This window comes from Genypterus blacodes, unplaced genomic scaffold (assembly GCF_046128005.1).
Source record: "Genypterus blacodes isolate CSIRO-AG114 ecotype Tasmania unplaced genomic scaffold, CSIRO-AGI_Gbla_v1 ptg000015l_1, whole genome shotgun sequence".
NCBI classification, from domain to species: domain Eukaryota; kingdom Metazoa; phylum Chordata; class Actinopteri; order Ophidiiformes; family Ophidiidae; genus Genypterus; species Genypterus blacodes.
The window spans coordinates 4,300,437-4,320,160 of NW_027466829.1; the positions used below are offsets into that span (position 1 = coordinate 4,300,437).

General features: G+C 49.4%; 1 protein-coding gene across 2 annotated transcripts in view; it reads left to right on the plus strand.

Moving 5' to 3' along the window:
* reln (reelin) overlaps positions 1-19,724 on the plus strand; it is a 74,521-nt gene that overhangs the window by 19,554 nt on the left and 35,243 nt on the right. For both annotated transcript variants that reach the window (XM_076170589.1, XM_076170597.1), the window contains exon 3: positions 12,662-12,800. In XM_076170589.1, the coding sequence (XP_076026704.1) occupies positions 12,662-12,800 (139 nt within the window). The remainder of the gene's footprint in view (positions 1-12,661; positions 12,801-19,724) is intronic.

Genomic DNA, 19,724 nt, shown 5'->3' on the forward strand with positions numbered 1-19,724 from the left:
GAGCTGCTCTGCCCAGTGTGCTCGCTTATCCTGACTAACTCCACTGTTCTCCAGACGCTGACTTCACCGCGGCCAGTGCAGCTCTTTGCTCTTGGCAGCCGCTCGAGCTGGAAAGGCATCCAAGCAGGGATTGCGTCACCTCTGCTTCGCTCTCATTAATTTGAAAAGTTTTGGGAGAAGTGCTGCACAGACTGATAGGAGACCGTGTGTGTGTGTGTGTGTGGAACTGTGAGTTTCTTTATGTGTGTGTGATCTGCTGAACAGTCTGCTGCTAAACACTCTGTCCCCAGCTAAGGGGCTCTCTGCCTCTGCGTTCTGATTGGTCTACCAATGTGCAGCCCAGTGTGTGTACTCTCGGCTCCTCTAAGGACGTTCTGTTTGTCTAATGTTCAGCAGGATTACCCCAAAAGTTAGGATGGGATTTTCATGAAACTTGGCAGGCAGGTTGGACACGATGCAGAGAAGAACCCAGTACTGACAACTAACCCAACTCTGACAAAAGCTTTATTTACTGATTTATTGGTGTTACACATCATGAATGAATCAGTCTTATGTAATCAAACTTGGGGGTTTGTTATGTTGAATCTCATCATTGAGAAACAGAGACATGATTGGAGGACAGTTGGAGGTATGAGTTGGCCTGACTACCACCATGCAACGCTCCATACTCTGACCCATGGCAGCGTGTTGCATTCGGGGACAGAAGTTCAAACTTCGGGGGCTCTTGGGTCTGCATAGAGCTTCATCAATGAGCTCATGGAGCAGCTGTGACGTAAGCGCTTGAGCCCAAAGCTTTGAAGATAACACAGTGAAACAATAACACCATGAGACACCTCTTAATGTGTATGGTTGCTGTGACACATATAATGGGATGAGGGAGGACGAAAGGGTCACGCAACCCAGAGGGGGAGAGTTTCACAAGCCGGGTGTGTCGTGTGGAGCGCCGGGGATCGGGCGTGGCTGTAATCGCCACCAGAGGAGGCGTGAAGGGGACGAAGATGCAGAAAGAAGACACGCGTGCATAGAAAGACAAGGCAAGCACACGCACACACACACACACTCCAGATGCGTACAGCTGTTTGAGCGGCGGTGGCAGGCTGGGGGAACATGTGGCTGACAGATGTTGGAGGATAAACCCCCGGCATTGGAAGAATGAGACCTCACCGCACTGCCACCGCAGGAGCGCACACACACACACACACACACACACACACACACACACACACACACACACACACGTAGAAAATCAGTGGCGACGTGGGACTGTCCAGGAAAAAAAAGTTTGGGGGGATTTTGTGGCGATTTGGGAGGAGGAGGAGGAGGAGAGAAGAGAAGAGCCTCCTGCTGATGGATCCTGAATTTATGAGAGCACGGAAGGATTGAGACAGAGGGGAGTGGAGCATTTGTCAGGATGGAGCAGATAAAGGCAGAGAGCTGTTTGGACAGAGGAGTTAGTGTGTGTGTGTGTGTGTGTGTGTGTGTGTGTGTGTCTGGTCGTTGGCGTGGATCAGAGCTGTGGCAGGGAGCAGACGGGCCGGCTCACCCTCACTTCTCTTGACGGAAAAGTCGTAAAAACAGCCAGCGCAAACACACACACACACACACACACTGCTCTTTGGGTTTGTCACGTGCCCTAACATTGAGACCTCACGCACAGAAAAAACACAAGGATTTAGAAGCAGGGGAGCTGTGGCAGAGCTTTTATTGGCCTCCACTCCCTCTGAGCGGCGGCACGTCCCTGCCACAGATACATTTGTAATAAAAACATTAAACTCTGACTCTTGACGCCCACTCGGCGTCTGATTAGCGAGTCGGGTTCCGCTGAGGGGACGTCTGGGCTGAACTCGCCACGGGGGCTCATTCTTTTACAACCCGAAGGCGGAAGATCCCCTGGCAGCCGCCGGGAGGCTCACCGCAGACTTCTACCACCGTGGAATTGCTTTGCTACGGGTAGCAGAGAATCAGACGAGCTAAAAACAACGTTAGATTAGGGAGCCCCGCCCACTTTGCGAGGGGGAGAACAGAGGAGTGTAAATTGATGTGGTTGGTGTAAAAGTTACCACGAGGGGCCCAATGAAGGGACGTGGCTTTATTCAGGTGCCAGTGGTCGGCAGTAAAAAAGTTTATCACGCATGTTTGGCCTCCGTGTAGTCACAAGACGACACGTTTAATGGAAGAGGTTGTGTGTGTGTGTGTGTGTGTGTGTATGTGTGTGTGTGGGCAGCAATTCTATCAGCATATTGTGAAGTAGTGTTTGGAAACCTAATGTCTCATTACACTGACAACATGTGATGCATTTATGTGTGTGTGTGCCTGTGTGTGTGCCTATGTGTGTGTGTGTGTTCACATGCTGGGACAGAGATGTCACACACTGCCAGAAAAGCAACACGAGCCTGGACTGACTCAGCTGCGGGAGAATTCCAACTACTTTGTGTTTTTTCCCTTTGACTTTTATTCCATTAAGACTTCTTTCTTTCCATTCTAGTTCAGAGACGAACTCACACAGCTTCTCTACAACGGATTTTATAATGAAAACAATGATTTATGCGCCTTGGTGTTTCAAAGAAGAACGCGTGTGTGTGTGTGTGTGTGTGTGTGTGTGTGTGTGTGTGTGTGTGTGTGTGTGTGATGCACAGCAGCGATGAGGCGATGTATTGGATCTCGGCGGTCTCGTATGGAAAGAAATGTCACATGTGGTCTGATTTGCGGCGTCCGTCTAATGAAAAGCGAATGTTTCCCATCACATCATTATCCACTCAAACACAAAGACAGAACAAGCATTCATTCATTCAAAATGTCCCCTGCTTACTCCTCACTGGGATGATGTAAATAAAAAAAGCCGCTTGGCGAAGAGGAGACGACCCGATGTTTGAGATTAAGGGAAGGACTGTGAAAACGGCGAGGAAAAGGACATGTCGTGGATTATATAAGGAGGGAAAAAGAGCACGGCGTTCCATCACTTCCCCCCTTGATGGAGTGGATGATTGCCGTTGCCGTGCCGATGCGTGGTTGTGGGGCGGTGGCTGGTGGTTGATGGATGACTCGTTTTGCGCTGCGGTGTTTATTTTCTCCTTAATTTGCATACGTGTATGTATTAGCGGGACAGTTTGCTCCCGGCGGCCCCCAGGATCCGTCCGTCCGTCCCCCGGCTCCTTATGATGGATCAGGCCGCCTGACAGAACGGACAGCTTAGCGACGGGGACGTCTAGCAGACACTCGTCCTGTATGACGGATGGGCCCAAGCTAACGCGTCCGCCGCCTGATTAGTAGATGAAATCCTGCTGCACCTTGACCTGTGGGGGAGGGGCCAAATGTGCAATCATCCCTCCACACACACACACACACACACACACACACACCGACACATATGTGGAAACTGGTACGTGCAGAAACACACGTCCAAACTTCTCTACACACACGCCTGCAGACACGCTCATCCATCTCGGGGCTGAAGGTCGGCTGTCCGTTTCCTGCCGCCACCGGGTCGGGATTGAATGTCACCGGGAATGTCAGAGGATGAGAGATGGCAGCTCATCATGTCAGTATTTACAGAGACACACTGGTGAGGTGTGTCTCCTGCTGTGTGTCTCTGAACCTCTCTGCATTCTCCAAAGCGACACACTAACAGTCCCAGGAGGACGGAGGTGGGACGAGGAGAGAGCGGCTGTGAAGGGGGAAGTAGGAGAAGAAGGAGAAGGAGGAGGAGGAGGAGGATGAAGAGGAATGCAGAGGGAAGGGGTTCCCATGGGGAGAGAGGAGCTGTCAGTCCCTGGGAGACTTCAAACACACTGCAGCCCTGTGATCAGCCTGCACCTCGGCTCTCTGCTGACAGCTCCCTGACTGCACCGCTTAGACTCCTTCATTCACACACACACACACACACATATATACACCACCTCGCTACCATAAGAGCTCTCGCATTCCTCGACTTATTCACTCACACTCGTGCAACACATTCAAATTCCGCTGACATACGCAGCCTCACACCGACTCTCATCTGCCACACATCTGCTCAGAACCATGAGCGCACACACACACACACTCTCACACACTCACACTCTGCACAGGAGCACGTCAGCGTCCGAAACTCCTGTGCTGATGATGTTGGTAACACTGATGACTAATCTGAGCCCAGCTGAGGCTCCCACAGGCCGGCTGATCTCCTCCTGATGACGAATCCATCAATCCATCAGTGATGAAGATGAAATGAGTTGTCAGGGAGGGGGACAGGGGGGATGATTTGTGCGTTGGTGTCAGATCAGATCCGGTACAGGTCACCTGGTCGTAAATCTCCCGCCATACAGCTCGGCCGCACCCTTCATACCCAGACTGTTCTGTTCCATCCTTCCATAACAGGTGGCTCCACATCACCGCCCTCCTCCTCCTCCTCCTCCTCCTCCTCCTCTCTCACTCCTCATAACATTTCAAAGAGAATAGATCCATACATCTTTTATTAATGCGGGGTGGCCCCACATCAGTCCGTGGGCCAGCACACCGCCGCTCCTTAAAAGCCCGGCCTCCCTGCTCTTCAGGTGTGATGGACCTGTAGGAGCTGCAGGATTTGCTGCTCCACTGAACACAGCAGCTCTCCTGGTAAACAGAAAAAACAACCTCTTCTTGAACTCCCACAGCTTCACTCGCTGCGTTTACGTGTGTAGGTGTGTAGTGTAGGGGCGTGCGCTTGTGTGTGTATATATATATGTGTGTGTGTGTGTGTGCATTTCATTGCCTTTTACTCCCCGGTTTTCGTTGTGTATTTTGCATGCAAATGTAGAAATGGAAGTGGAAATAAAAAGACAACAAAGCAAAGCAGAAATAAGGGCGAAGAAGCTGAGCTGAGCTGTGACTGTGATAGAGATTTCAAAGCGGTGAGTGTGTGAGATACTGTCCGGTGTGTGTGTGTGTGTGTGTGTGTGTGTGTGTGTGTGTGTGTGTTTTAGTGTTTTATCCTGTAGGAGAGAGCAGCAGCAGCAGGCGTAGGCTGTTTCTCCCATGTGTGGTCTCTCTCTCTCTCTCTCTCTCTCTCTCTCTCTCTCTCTCTGTTATTTTCTGCCGTACAGAGTTTGGTTCGGTGCCAGAGAGAGAGGGAGAGGTAAAGATAGAGTGGAGCTTTGACTCAGACGCTGCTGCTCTGTTTGCATCATATTCCAGCGCAGAGGCGACGGCTCAACTTTTGAATTTTCCGTCTCTGCGAGCGCTGTGATGTGGAGCTCCTCGTGCTCCGCGCGGTGCATCTGTGTGGGCAAAGAGAGAGGAAGTGACTTCACAAAGAGTTTTTTCGGCAAAGTGCGTGCACTCCCGAGCTCTATTCATTTTTAAAGTTCTCCTGCAGAGACGATTAGAAACAGCTACAAAGTGCTCTCTGCTTTCTGTGACTGGGAGATGAGGAAGCGCAGCAGTTCCACCGGAGCTTCTTCACCCCTCAGGGCCGTGACTGGATCAGGCCCTTCATCCCTCTAAAAGCCTCTGAGAGGGAGGAGAAGAAGAAGAGGAGGAGGAGGAGGAGGCCTGGCCCGTTTTATCTCAGCTCCTATCTGACCCATATTCCGTCAGCGAAAATAGTTGTTGACCTTCTCTGTGTTTCGCCCTCTTTGCAAGAGGCCGGCTGTTCCCAGGATTAGATCATCGCCTCCCAGCCTCATCTTCACACACACACAAACACACACACAACATGTCTCCCATCTCCCATCCTCAACATGTGTGTCAGGACAAAGGCCTCCGAGCTCCTGAGACTTCAACAGTTTGTTTGTCCGCCGCGTTGACGGGTGGGGGAGCGAGGACGCGTGGTGCTAGAAATTAGCACAAGTCAAATCAGATTAATTAATCCGCGGCTCAAGCTATTAGCTACAAAGTCGCGTTGAATTAAAAATCAAATTAGCCCTGGCGCCTGCCGGTAAAGCTGTGGTGTGTGTGACTGCCAAGCTACAATGTCACACACACCCACAGAAGGCAGCCGCTCATGGGCTTCACTGATGGGTGTGTGTGTGTGTGTGTGTGTGTGTGTGTGTGTGTGTGTGTGTGTGTGTGTGTGTGTGTGTGTGTGTATAGAAAAAGGTGCTGGAGGACTGGAGGGATTGGTGAAGGAGAGTTTGATGACTTTGCTGCTCAGTGTGCTAACTTGATGTTTCCACCATCACTCAGTTGGCAAAGCGACTGTATGTTGCTCCACTTAGGCTCTTCAACCGCTCTTCACACACACACACACACATCTCGAGCCCTGCTGTTGCATCTGCTCCCATTTCTTGATCCAGCGCAGTAGAATAAAGCGTTTGTTTTTACTCAGTCACGTTATTTTATTTTTATTTTATATTTTCACACGTATGCATTATTGCGTGTTTGTATGTGTGTGATAGTATGTTTTGTGTTTTTTTTAAGTGTGTGAGTTCAGCTTTGAGATGGATTGCCCAACTGTGTGGAAATACAGACGTGTCATCAATCAGGCAGGGAGGAGCTCCAAACACGCAGCACTGCTATGATTCAAACAACAAACATTTATTTCCATTACGACACGTTAGCTCAGCCTGTGTGTGTGTGTGTGTGTGTGTGTGTGTGTGTGTGAGTGTGACGCTCCTGCAGGACTTTGGTACTTCATTCATCATATACGGGCTGGAGCTCCTCAACTATCCTCTAGTATCTCCCTACATGCAATACTCTGAGAGTGTGTGTGTGTGTGTGTGTGTGTGTGTGTGTGTGTGTGTGTGTGTGTGTGTGTGTGTGTATGTATGTGTGTGTACACATCACTGCGAGCATTTACAATAACCTCAAACTGTGTGTGTATGTGTGTATATGATGTGTGTGTGTGGAGCTTTTCCCTCAGGAGTTGGTGGATGATGGATGACGGATGCTGTGAGATACAATGGAGGCTTAAATGAAAGAGCGCTTGTTCAGTGAGTGTGTGCATATGGACAGAGCCGGTCAGGTAGCCGCCGGGACACGAACGCCTCCGATGAATCTATACGTCTTCATTTGAACGTACTGATGTTAAACCGCACATCCAGATGTCCTTTACCGCCGGCTAACCTCTCGCTCACTCCTTTGCTAAATCTCCCCCGTTCACATTTTCCCACAGAGTCTCTTCCCCTCTTTCCCCTCCGGCCGCTGGCATCTCTCACCACCCGTATTAACACACAGCTTCCTCCTGGCAAAGCCACGCCGGACCCCTGCCATCGCCGCGGCGTTGCCAGCCCGTCGCCATGGCAGTGTGACTGGCAGGTGCCGAGACGGATGCCCGTTTCGGCCAATGGCGGGCGGGAGCCGGGGCCGTCATGCGCCGTTAGACCAGCTGACCGACGGAGCTCAGTGTTAGGAAGAGGGCGCCTGAATGCAACACAACAGGCATATGCGTGCACGCACATCGTATGGGAGCATTCAGAGCCACAAAGCGTTTGGGGGGACCCCGCTCGGCCTGTCAGCGCGGGTGTGATGTATCATTTATGTTTGCCATTGTGCGGCTTTCTCTTGAAACATGTTGACAAAGGCATTATTCTGGCGTATGACAGATTCCCATACATTCACAGGGTTTTAATAACATATGTTAATGCTCCAGTAGGCTTTATGACAGCGTTTAAGAATTACCACATGAAATATGAGCCTTTAATGGGCCTGCTCCCCCAATAATCTGGGGCAATTTCGAAGTCTGAGTATTCACACACACACACACACACACACACACACACACACACACACACACACTCGCATAGCAAAACAACAGGCTTGAAGGACAGACACAATTTTCAATGTTTCATTAGAAGAACCGAGTGACCTAGAACACACACACACACACACATTTTACGATTCTGTTTGTTTATCCCTTGTATGTGGGGTTGTGAACTTGTAGACTGGCTTGTATTTGATTATGTAGGCTTTGGGGAAAAAAAGCTCACAGATTGAAAATGGAATCTGTGCTCGTTTCAACAGAAATAAGCAGGAAAAGCGCCGTCGTTTAAAAAAGAACTCCATTTCCATCGTCTCAAATGAAGCGTGCAGAGGTCAGTTAATGTGATGGTTTCTCATTTCTGCCCCCCATAAGCCAACCACGGGGGCCATATGAGCAACACTTACGGAGCCAGCGTCAAAGCCAGTAGCTTATTTTGCGATTGAACAGCTGTCAGAATGTGAGTGAGTCTAAACTTGGAAGGATGTTTGGGGGCGTGGGGATGATTCCTGGGTAAACGTGCAGCAGTTTGAAACGCTTCCTGCCCGTTCCTCAATAGCTCGGCTCGCAGGGAAAAAAGTGTCAGCGGTGCCAGCGAGAGCGGCGAGGAAGAGCTGCCAGGCTGAGCCGCAGATTGCCCATCTGCTCCATCGGGGGAGAGAGAATTCTCACTCCATCTATTTGACTCGTTTTGAGCTCGGCCGTGGAAAAACTCATTAGCTTTGCAAAGTGGGACGGAGATAAAGACAGAGAGGGGGGCCCGACAAAAATGGAGGGGGGGTGGAAAGGATGTGTGAATCGAGAGCATTTACGTATTTTTAAATAAAGGAAAGAGGAACAGACAGGGGCGAAGATGAGGAAGGAGACGGAAAACTCCCACTTCCTTTCTGGTGGTGGAATTTTCAGAATTCATTGAAATCTCCGGGTCGGGATGGATGTGAGGGTGACAAGTCTTACTACCAGCAGAACCTGACCCTTAAAATCCAGACACACCCATTTCCTGGCTCCTGTGTGTGTGTGCAGATTTGCGAAACATGCTTTGCCCAGTCATACCGTGGGAGTTAACAGGTCATCTTCTCTTGCCATTAATCACTGCTGACAGCTCATAAGTGCCCAATCTGCATGTGAAAGAGCCGCATGATTGTGTGTGTGCGTATGTGTGTGTGTGTGTGGGTATGCGGTCGCAGCAGCAGCACTCAAAGGTCTCCCTGTGGCAGCTATTCTGAATCAGAAAGCCGCCTGTCTCATGTAGCTCACATGCGACACGAACGCTTCGCTGGTGGCATTACTCGCCCCCCCCCCCTCCTCCCTCATGCCCCCCCCCCCCCTCCTCCCTCATGCCCCTCCCCCCTCCGGATGTAACTGCTGTCTGTGTTGGCATCGCCTCGTTAGGTGAGCTAACAAGGCCCAGGTGTGCGTCCCAGATGTCCCCCCATGATGCTTTGCTCCATGTTATTGTTGTTGATAATAAGATGGAAGGGGTCAACAGAGGGATGAGGAGAATTTGTGATTAAAAAAAGAGTAAATGGATGAAAAGTGTAGTTCGTGTAAACAGAGGAAACGCCTTGTTATGAGTTTCCTCCTTTCATTTTGTGCATGTTCGACTCTATATATAGATATTAGAATGTGTCTATCTCTCTCTCTCTCTCTCTCTCTCTCTCTCTCTCTCTCTCTCCTGGGCTCCACTACAGCTTGTTGATTAAGTGGAACTTGTGGGATTTGTGAGCTCTTCTCTCTCTCTCTCTCTCTCTCTCTCTCTCGCCATCTCTCTCTCTCTCTCTCTCTCTCTCTCTCTCTCTCTCTCTCCCCCTCCCTCTCTCTCTCTCTCTCTCTCTCTCTCCCTCTCTCTCTCCCTCTCTCTCTCTCTCTCCTCTCCTCTCTCTTTCCTCACCCAGACATAAAAGGGAGGTTTTTTGTTATTTGCATTTTTCTGCCTGAGTGTATTTTTCACTCCAGAATAGAAATCCTGCGAGCGGGTGTCAAAGTCCCAGTGCCACCGTGTCCTGGAGTGCCTCAGTCTGCTCTTTTCATCTCCATCCCAGCCTGTAACTGCTTTCTGATTTCCGTTTGCCATTCCCTCCCTCCCTCCCTCTCTCCCTTTGTGTGTGTGTGTGTGTGTGTGTCTGTGCATGTGTGTTGCTCTCTCTTCTCTGCTTGTTCCTGCTCTGCCTATTAGTTGCTCATTTCCCTATCTGAGCGTTACATTCCCTTATGGGAATTCTGTTGTGGTTATAATGAATAAACAGCACTTAACACTTTTTAACTCCATCATCTCAGCGCTTTCTTCCCCTTTGTTTGACGCTTTCCTCATCTCCCCGCTGCCTTTCTAACAGAGCTGAAGCTTACAGTATATTTATACCTGCAGGACTTCTCAATTTGCCCGTGTGGCGACGAAGACTCGCGCCGCTTCCTCCTTCCCTTCCTCCTTCCCTTCCTCCTGCTGTACAATTGGACACTTAGTGCCAAAACTGGCGTCTCGGCTGTGTTGGTTGTATGGCAGTAATTGCATGGCATGTGACAGCGAGGAAATCGGTCTGGAAATGGCAATCTTTGGGGATATACTGTATGCGTGTATGCGTGCGTGTGTGTGTGTGTGTGTGTGTGTGTGTGCGCGTGTGTGGGGGGCGTGTGTGCGCCTGTGTGTGTGCGAGAGAGAGGGTTTTAATGAGAAAGAAGGATAAACGTCAAAAACATGCCACACTGAAAGAATCCCTGCACTTCTTTGTGTTGTGAGCTTGTGCTGACAGGATCTTTCACCAAGCCAAACAACGCTGCGGTAACCCTGGATGATAATGCGTGTTTATCTGTGTATGCGTTTGCTTAACAGTAAATCACGATCATTACACGGCGAGCTTGCAGCCAAAGTGATTGGAGCGCTATTAGCGGGTTATTACATCCCGGCCTGTACGGCACACAGGCGGCTCCTTAGCTCGGTAAGAGGCTGCTCGGCTCAGGCGCCTCGTAAATCTGAGGCCTGGGCGCAGCATGCACTCACGCATAATGAGACAATATTGTTGTTGTCATGTGAAACCCCCGTAACTCCGGCTCTGATGATTATTCATTTTGAACTCCCGTTGAAGAGTTTCCCATTGATATTCAGCAGACTTGGGGTTAATGAAACCATTTAGAAACCTCACAGGGTAAACATAGAAACTCGGTCGGTTTGGACGCGGCAACACGAGTACACGGTGTGAATTCTGAGCAGTGACACGAAGATAATGTGCGCATAAATCCACAGAGAACAGAGCGGAGAACAGGCCGCTCAGGTTAAGGTGCATTATTACATGTGTGTGTGATCTCTGAGGTCACTCTGTTACAGGCAGAAATGGGTGGAATTATTTCTGTTGAGTAATTAGTGTTTTACCACAAACACACACACACGCACAGCGTTTGCATATTGATTTTGAGATTGATTCTGGGGATATTAAAGCTTCAGTGTTGTGCTATTAATCACTGCTGATTATGTTCTCGGTGGTTTGAATTATGAAGTGAGGAGAGGAGGAAAGAGGGGGGAGAGGAGAGGGAGAGGAGAGGAGAGGAGGGAAGAGGGGAGAGAGGAGAGGAGGGAAGAGGGGAGAGAGGAGAGGAGAGGAGGGGGAGAGGAGAGGAGAGGAGAGGAGGGAAGAGGGGAGAGAGGAGAAGAGAGGAGGGGGAGAGGAGAGGAGAGGAGAGGAGGGGGAGAGGAGAGGAGAGGAGGGAAGAGGGGAGAGAGAAGAGGAGAAGAGGGAAGAGGGAAGAGGGAAGAGGGAGAGGTTGTGTTTACACGGAGCAGAGCAGCACTGCGTACATTGTTAAAGTAGCTCAGCATGTTTGCCGATGACTCAATGCTGTATCCTTTCGACAAACTATCCATTGTCTGAGCAAATGCATATTCAAGCAGCGTCTGCCTTTGCCGCGGTTGCTCTTACACGCTTCCTCAGCTTCGCTACGAAGCCGTTTAGTCGCTACAGTAAATTATTAAACCGTTCTGAGCGTCTTGCACTGTGATTGATGAATCTGCCCTCGTCCTCTGCGCTACACGGAGGACAGATTGTGTGACATGATGTCATTCCATCAGTGCAATCATAGCTGGACACAGGCCCTTGTTAATAAGGCCGCGACTGTTACCTAGTGTCAGCTCGCCGCAGGGGGGGAGGCGTGGCCAAGGAATGATGAAAGGAGAGAGTAAGAGAAGAGTGAGGAAAGATGGAGGGGAGACTGCAGATGAGCGGTGAGAGTGAGGAAGGAATGAAATGATACTAATGGATGAAGAAACGTCAATACGATGGCAGGGGAGGGAGAGGAGAACAGAGGGAATGTATAGACAAGTCTCCGGAGATGAAGATGAGGGATGGTGGGGTGTTCGTCACTCTCCCTTTTTCTCCCAATCAATATCTGACAGATCACACAGGTCCATCTGGGTTCTGACCTGAGCTTATCTGCTTTATCTGTATGAACTGTTTGAGTTGCCCCAGCACGATTTGCAGTGTTTAAGCCGTAGAAAAGTCCAGTAAGCCATTCTCCTGTAACACTGTAAGTGTTTGAAGCGCTGCAGGTAATCCATCACCATGACATCATGCCTGGTTTTATTTTTGGGGAAAGCAACATTATGTTTGTGCAGTAACATAAGTCACTGTGGCTTGGCTTTCAAAGTCTGCCGGTGCATTCAAGCGCCGGCGAGAAGCTCTGACATCATAGTATCAAGAGAAATTTGGCAACCAAGCGAACATAATCCTTCTTTACGCTCATGTTTGACTTATGTGTCTTATCTCCGCTCTCTCGGGTGATTCTGGGTGATTTGTGTAGACGCGCTGAGGCGTTTAGGGACCAGATCTTCACTTGTCAACATGTGGTTCAGCCCTGTGTGACAGCACAGTGACACCATCCATTACTCTGTTTGGGACAACCTATACTTTATCATTCCAGCCACCCAAGCAAAGGTAACAGGGACAGATTTTAGGAGGTTAAACTTCTCTTTTCATCACTTATCCTTTATTCCTCTCCTTTATCCCTCTTCTGCTCATCCAGGTGTGATCCCGGAGCGTCAGTTCACCGGGACCCAGTTTGTCTGCAGCGTGGTGGCGTCCCACGTCAGCCACCAGCCCTCCAACAGCTTCAGCTTCGTCTGGATCGCCCCGCCTCCCGGCACGGGCTGCGTCAACTTCCTGTGAGTCCCCTGCGCGCACTTCACATGTCAATTACCTTCTTACGTGTGTGTGCGTCTTTGTGTTGGTTAGCATGCTGTGCGTTCATGTTGTGTGTCCCAATGTTGACCCAGTCAGGCTGAGAGACAGCGGGCGGTGCGCTCACTCTCTCTGCTGGAGCCACAGATGTTTAAAGACCATGCTGTCATGATGACAGGAAAGAGGTTTAAACGGGGACATTGTCTGGGTGTGTGTGTGTATCTGTGTGTGTGTGTGTGTGTCTCCATTACCTAGGCTGACACACAGTAGTTGCAGGTGTGAAGGTGTGTGTTTTTGTTTGTCTTATGGAGTCATTAAGGATGTTTAAATAATAATACAGAGTGTGTGTTGACAAAAGGAACCCATCCCTGCACCACACACACACACACACACACACACACACACACACACACACACACACACACACACACACACAAACAAGGCTGTCATTAACCCGTCACTTATGGACCTCCAAGTTACGGGTCCCACAGTGGGCTTTATTATGAACACTGTGGGGTCATAACTTAGGGCTCAGACATCGTAAACATGAGGCTCATATATCTCCCTGCTGCACGTCTCAGGCTCAAGCAGGGACTCAGACACACTTTACAAGTTTTGAGGACGGACTCCCTTTGCCTATTTTCCATTTACATCTGTCTTATCTTGCTCTTCATCATTTCGCCGTTTCTATCTGTTGCACACACACACACACACACACACACACACACAGCCTCTAACTCTCTCTGTCTTATAGTCCCCCCTCCCCCGGTGATTTACAGCCTCGCACTCATAATCAGTCAAAATGCAATTAGCAGCTGTTGCTGGAGAGGCGTAGAGGGAAAGGGGAGGATACCGATAACTCTGCCCCCCCTCATCCTCCGTGCCAAGTCACAGCAGCGCTGCACCAAGTCACCAACACGGATGGCTGACTTAGACCTCCGCCACATTCCACAACAAATACTGTAGGCTTTGTAAGTTTGATCCGGGAATCTCTTACACTTTTACACTGATAAGTTCTCCCTATATGAGATTTCAACCTCAAATTAAAGTGTTGTCAAATCCAAACGATACTACTGCTTTAATTGAAATGACTTTGCAAATTACTGTTAGGTTTTCAGAAAGCCCTGCCACTAAATTAACCGATTTGGCAACGCTCAATGCCCTGGAGGCGCAAGACAGAGACTTTAAGGGACAGACTGACAGGGAGTGAAAGGGATTCAGCTTGGGAATGTGCTGAAGTGGAAGCTGCCATTTATTCAACATCCAAACAGATTTACTAGCTCTTTTTTTTGTCTGCCAGCAAACACATTTACTGTTGAGTGTGTGTCAGCTTACAAGGATTGTGTGTTTCCGCAGTATGTGTGTGTGTGTGTGTGTGTGTGTGTGTGTGTGTATAAGCCACGTAGAAGCAGTGCGCCAATGCTGATGACAGTGTGGCTGGCAGGGGGCCCTGACTGTATGACAAGGGCCCCTGCAGCTGACCTTATCAAAGTCAGCCAGTCACACTCCAGCTAGCGAAGGACTGCTCTCTATACACACACACACACACACACACACACCAAACCCCATTCCAGGTCACAACTCCTATATCCTCCCAGTGCATCCCTGTCTCCAAAGCTGACCTCCAGGATTCAATGACCCTGACTCTTGGTGAAGGTCAACAGGTACCCAACTTGTGTCTGCTCAGGATCAGCTGCTGCATGCTTAAAAGATGCCACGACGCAAATGCAGAAGGCTGACTGCACCGGTGTCTCCTCGGCAGGTAGAATTTGGTTGCTGTCGCGTCCTGGCTGTGATCAATCATAACAAAAGGTCTCAGGGGTCGCTGATATATGATGCGTGATCGATGAGCAGCTGCAAACTTTATGCCTGGTGCTAAAGAAAACAGGCGCAGTTTCCTCTCGCAATTCAAACGATAAATCAGTTCTTTCATACAAAAAAAATAGAAAAATGGGTGTAGCAGAGGCAACAAATTGTCTCGAATGTACAAGATGTGAAAAATATATAGACAACCAGACTGCAAGCAGCTCTTGCCGATGGTACACAGCCCTGATTGATACGGAGGCCATTCCTCCTGTGTGCTCCTCAGAAAGTGTCCATGAGTGTTTAAATTAAAGTTACAGACATTCTGTCCTTCACAGGACCAGAGTTGGGCGCCGTTGCATTAATATGAGGCCGGTGTGCGGTTTTATGGGCGATATTGTTGAAGTGTTCCTGTAACAGATCACTAGCAGCAGCGTGATGAAGTGCAGTGACATATAGGCCCCCTGGAAGAACTCATTTGCTGGGTGGCTGTAAATTGCCGTCTAAAGAGAAGGCCAGGCCTTGGAGGAGACGAGGAGGCAGGAGGTGGAGGGAGTCACACAAACACACACTCACAAGAGCACACCAGTGCCGACACCAAAGTTATGATGGAAATGTTTGTATATCTGCAGCTCAGAAACGACCCCTGACCGTGCAAGTTTACTGTAGGCTGGAGGCCAATCTCTTCACACTCCTAACACACACATGACCTCTCTCCAGACACTGCAGTGCCCTAGTTTGTATTCTTCCTGTTCAGACGTGGTGCTAAACACCGTAACTACAAAAGGAGTGAAAGCTTTGCCGCACTTAGCAGAGGTGAGAATGGTTAACAGCTTCCTGTGCTGAATGCAGAGATGCTCCAGTGTGTCTGCTCCTTTCTCTGCCTTTATTCTGCTTCACTTACAGCCTCAAGGCGCTCAGATGCGTGCATGCGTGCGTCTGTGTGTGTGTGTGTGTGTGTGTGTGTGTATGTGTGCGTGCGTGCGTGCGTGTGTGTGTGTTTGTTTGGGTATGTATAAACATCAACCATCAAATTCAGGTCTGCGGTGTATCTCTGTTGTGTTGTATGTGAGTGTTTGTGAGTCTCCTCATGGGATTCCGAGAGTTGCTGGGTCGGAGATTGCTTTAATTACCAAGTGCCACACACACACAGACACATACACCCTGTGAATCTCTCTCTGAATTGTCTCTCCCAACGTTCCTTCATTTTTTGGGGGAGTTTTTGGGAGCTTTGACTGGGTTGGGAACCATTTCTGTGGTCTGGGCCTGTAAAGCCCTTAGAGACAATGTATATGATATTCTGCTATAACAATAAACTGAACTTGCCTCTTCTTTGAGGCCCAGACTGCTTGAATCAACATGAAGGGATAAACAGAGGGAGAGAGAGTGAAGGAGACATCTTATCTCATTAAGTGGATTAAAAGCAGGTGATTAGAGCAGGTGTTGACATGTTGTTGTGGCTAATAGAGGTTCAGAGTAACCAGGCCTTTGAGTGTGTGTGTGTGTGTGTGTGTGTGTGTGTGTGTGTGTGTGTGTGTGTGTGTGTGTGTGTCTGTGTGTGTGTGTGTGTGTGTGTGTGTAGTGTTTGTCCACTGCTGCTACAGGACCTGGTGATCAGTTCAGATTGTCTCTGACCTTTTCCCTTTAATGCAAAAATGCAAACGATCGTGTCGAAGCACAGCGGCGACCCTGACACAGCAGCATGATGGACAGCTTGTTATTTCAACCAGAGGTCAAAGATCAGAGTTCAAAACCTCCTGCTGGCAGATGACCTATCTTTCTGCCCCGGCCGCCTCCATGAGCTCCCTCCATTGATTTCCTATTATTTGAGCCAATCCCTCCGTCTGTTTTAGCATCAGATCTCTTATTAATGAGCTCGCCCTCATCATTAAAGCTCCACATCCGCCTGTGGCAGTGAGACAGATTAACCCTCTACGCCCCGCCAGGGAGCGTGAGCCGTGGGTTGGAGGTAATCACATTTTAGCATTGCAGATATGGAAATCTGACCCACATATAATAAAACTAATAACCTTTCTTAAACTATTAGAATGTACCAGAATATGACAGGTATCCATCACATTTAGAGGTTAACCCTTTCCTGTGCCCCCCCCCCCCTCTCCCCTGACTCCTGTTGGTATTTACCCTCAGGATCTATGCATCCATAATATTCTCTTATTTCCCAGGGGACAATGCATGACCGCAGTAATGCTATATGCACACACACACTCACACGCAGTCACATACATATCTGGCCTCACAGTTATTGCGTGGGTCAATACTTCTGGGACCCGTCTGCATCGCGTCGTGTGTGTGTGAGCCGCCGGCCCCATCTCGCCACCCGCGGGGAACGGCGACCTCGCTATCAATTCCAGATGAAATAGTGCAGTGAGAGGGAAAGATGAGAGCATTCTGAATGCCAGCGTTGCACAGGTTAGATTCTTTGCCTAGATTGCCTCACAATCTGTGTTCATGTCCCCGCAAATCCACTCTGCTCTGACTGACAAGATAAATAAGAGAGCCCGACTGGATGCTGGGATCCGTCTCCACGCCGCTGACAGCTGATAAATACGCAGCAGCTTCTCTTCCCTCGTCCCGGTCTGACCCTCACCGCCAAAGCCAGGGAGCCACACAAAAGCAGGATTTTGGGTTTTCTGTCAGCTGATTCCCATTAGGTGCTGTTACAAGAGGGTGGAAACACTTTTTGACACGTGCAGCATCGTTTCTAGGCTCAATCCCCACTTCCTTATTCGAGCATCTTTGCCTCTAAGTGTTGTTGTTTTCCTAATCCGCAATTACTACACAGTCAAGGTCAATAGCTCCTCGCCTTGTGAGCAGCAGCCGCCTCTCTGCCGTCTGCCGTCTGTAGCTGTAACTCTCAGCGACCCAGCGCTAACAAGCAGGTAATTTGCCAAACAACTCCCAAATCCCTCCTCTGCGGAGCTTCATTAAATTTGCATGTTCTCCAGGAGCCTTTTTCAATTAATTAATTTAGGTGGAGGAGGGAGGAGGGAGGAGGGAGGAGGGAGGAGGGAGTAATGCGATTCCACCAGAAGCCCCCCGACTCACACCTACTCAGGCCCACCGACAGAAAGGAAAACACAGCGGCTGGCTCCGAATAAAGGAAACGAAGGAGTTTGATCTTCCCCGTCTTCTCTTCCCGTTTCCCCATTTACTCTCAGCGGCGGCGGCGGTTGATTGCGGCGGCGTGACCGCAGCTGGTCCGCAACGCCGAAAGATAAATCAACCAATTAGAGAGTATTATTTTTAAAGGTCCAAATGTAGTAAATCAGCGGCTGGTGACTGGCACTGCACCCCCGCTGCTGCAGCTCCTCCCATTCATCATGATTATCAACAAGCGCTGAACCGGGGAGGGAAAATGAGCTTTTAATTGAGATTTGAGTAGAAGGGGACGAGTGTAGCGTCTAACGAGGGAGGCATGAATGTGTGTGTGTGTGTGTGTGCGTGTGTGTGTGTAATGGTTTGTGTGTCTTTAGAATGGAATAAAGCCGGAGTTTGTTTCTGTGGTCAGTGTATGTTTCTGCTCTTTATGTCGTTATATTTAACAGCATGTTTGCAGCTGTAGGGCACATTTGCTTGTTGGTATTCCTAGCTCTGTGTGTGTGTATGTGTGTGTGTGTGTGTGTGAGTGGTGTGTGTGGTTGGCGGGGAGCTGTCAAACCAGCTCCTGAGGGATACTTATGGCCGACAGCAACATGTAATCTAACATGGAAGACATGCTTGGTAATTACCCACTCCGGGCCCTTTAGGGAGCTCTTTGAGTGACAGGCTGTCCATCTGCATACATGTTAAGCTCATATATATGTGGCTGTGTGTGTGTGTGTGTGTGTGTGTGTGTGTGTGTGTGTGTGTGTGTGTGGGCTAGAGAACAGATCCCCGCTTTCCCTCGCATGCCTTGGCTTTTGACAGCAGATGGTGGACTTTGAAAGACAAGGCCATCTCCGCTCATCTGTATCCCCTCTGACCAAATCACCCCCTCTTCCTCCTCCTCCTCCTCCATCGCTTCTCAATTTATCCCTTTTTTCTATCGCCCCCAATCCCTCTCTCTCCCTTTTTCCCTCTCTCTCTCCTCTTCTCCCCATCTCCCTCAGATTTGCTCCGCTCAGACTAATGAGAGAGGAGAGGACGGCTCTCGTTTTCACAAGATGAACGATCCTTCATTTCAATCAGGCATCAACACATTTAGGCTTTAATTGCTTTTTTCCCCCCCAAAGAAAGTCAAATTAACGTTTAGACGTTCCATAAATGTTTTGTGTGTGGGTGTGTGTGTGTGTGTGCCCCCCTTTCTCGCTCTCTCTTTCTCTGTGTGTGTGTGTGTGGCTCCCAGAGTACAGGCGGTAATGAGAGACACACGGTGAGGGGCCGGCAGAGTGTGACGGCAGGACAGACGCCGCCGTCGCGCTGTGCCGATCACACACTGTTGGGCTCAGGCTAAACGACCTCTCCTGGCTACTGCTTTAATGACATACACACACACACAAACACACTCACACATACATACTCACCGCTTTAATATTTGATTTGTTTAACTGATGCGGTTGTGGAGTCTTTACGTTTTGAGCTCCTGCACGCTCTTTGATCCGGCCCCTGGTTTCATCTCCGTATCTGCTCAGTGAACTTTAAAGCGGCAGCAGCGAGTGTGTTTAGTAAATATTTAAGCGCCTTGTTCCTACATGGCCACCGGTTGTTCGTCACGAGACATCTTTTATTCATAAATACCTCAAACTCAAATTAGTTTTCGCCCGATTCTAAAATATGAGCGTAATTAAGTGTGTGTTTCTCCCAGAGCCGCGTACGAGTACACAGATGCTCCTGAGTAATTAATGAGCCGGACCTTCATTATTCATGAAGCGCGGATGAACGTGTGAACGCCTCGGCAGCCATTTAAAAAAAAAAGGCCTGAATCTGCATGATGGCGCGTTATTCTGTTTTCCCGACGGCGTTCTGACAGCAGGGCTACGATCGGTCCATGCTGTGAACACACGATGACACAAAGTTTGAGTATTTGTCAGTTTTCCTCACATCCAGGATGAGCCCTCCGTGTTCTCCGAGTCGGAACGCCATTGGGGTTGGAATTGGCACTCACC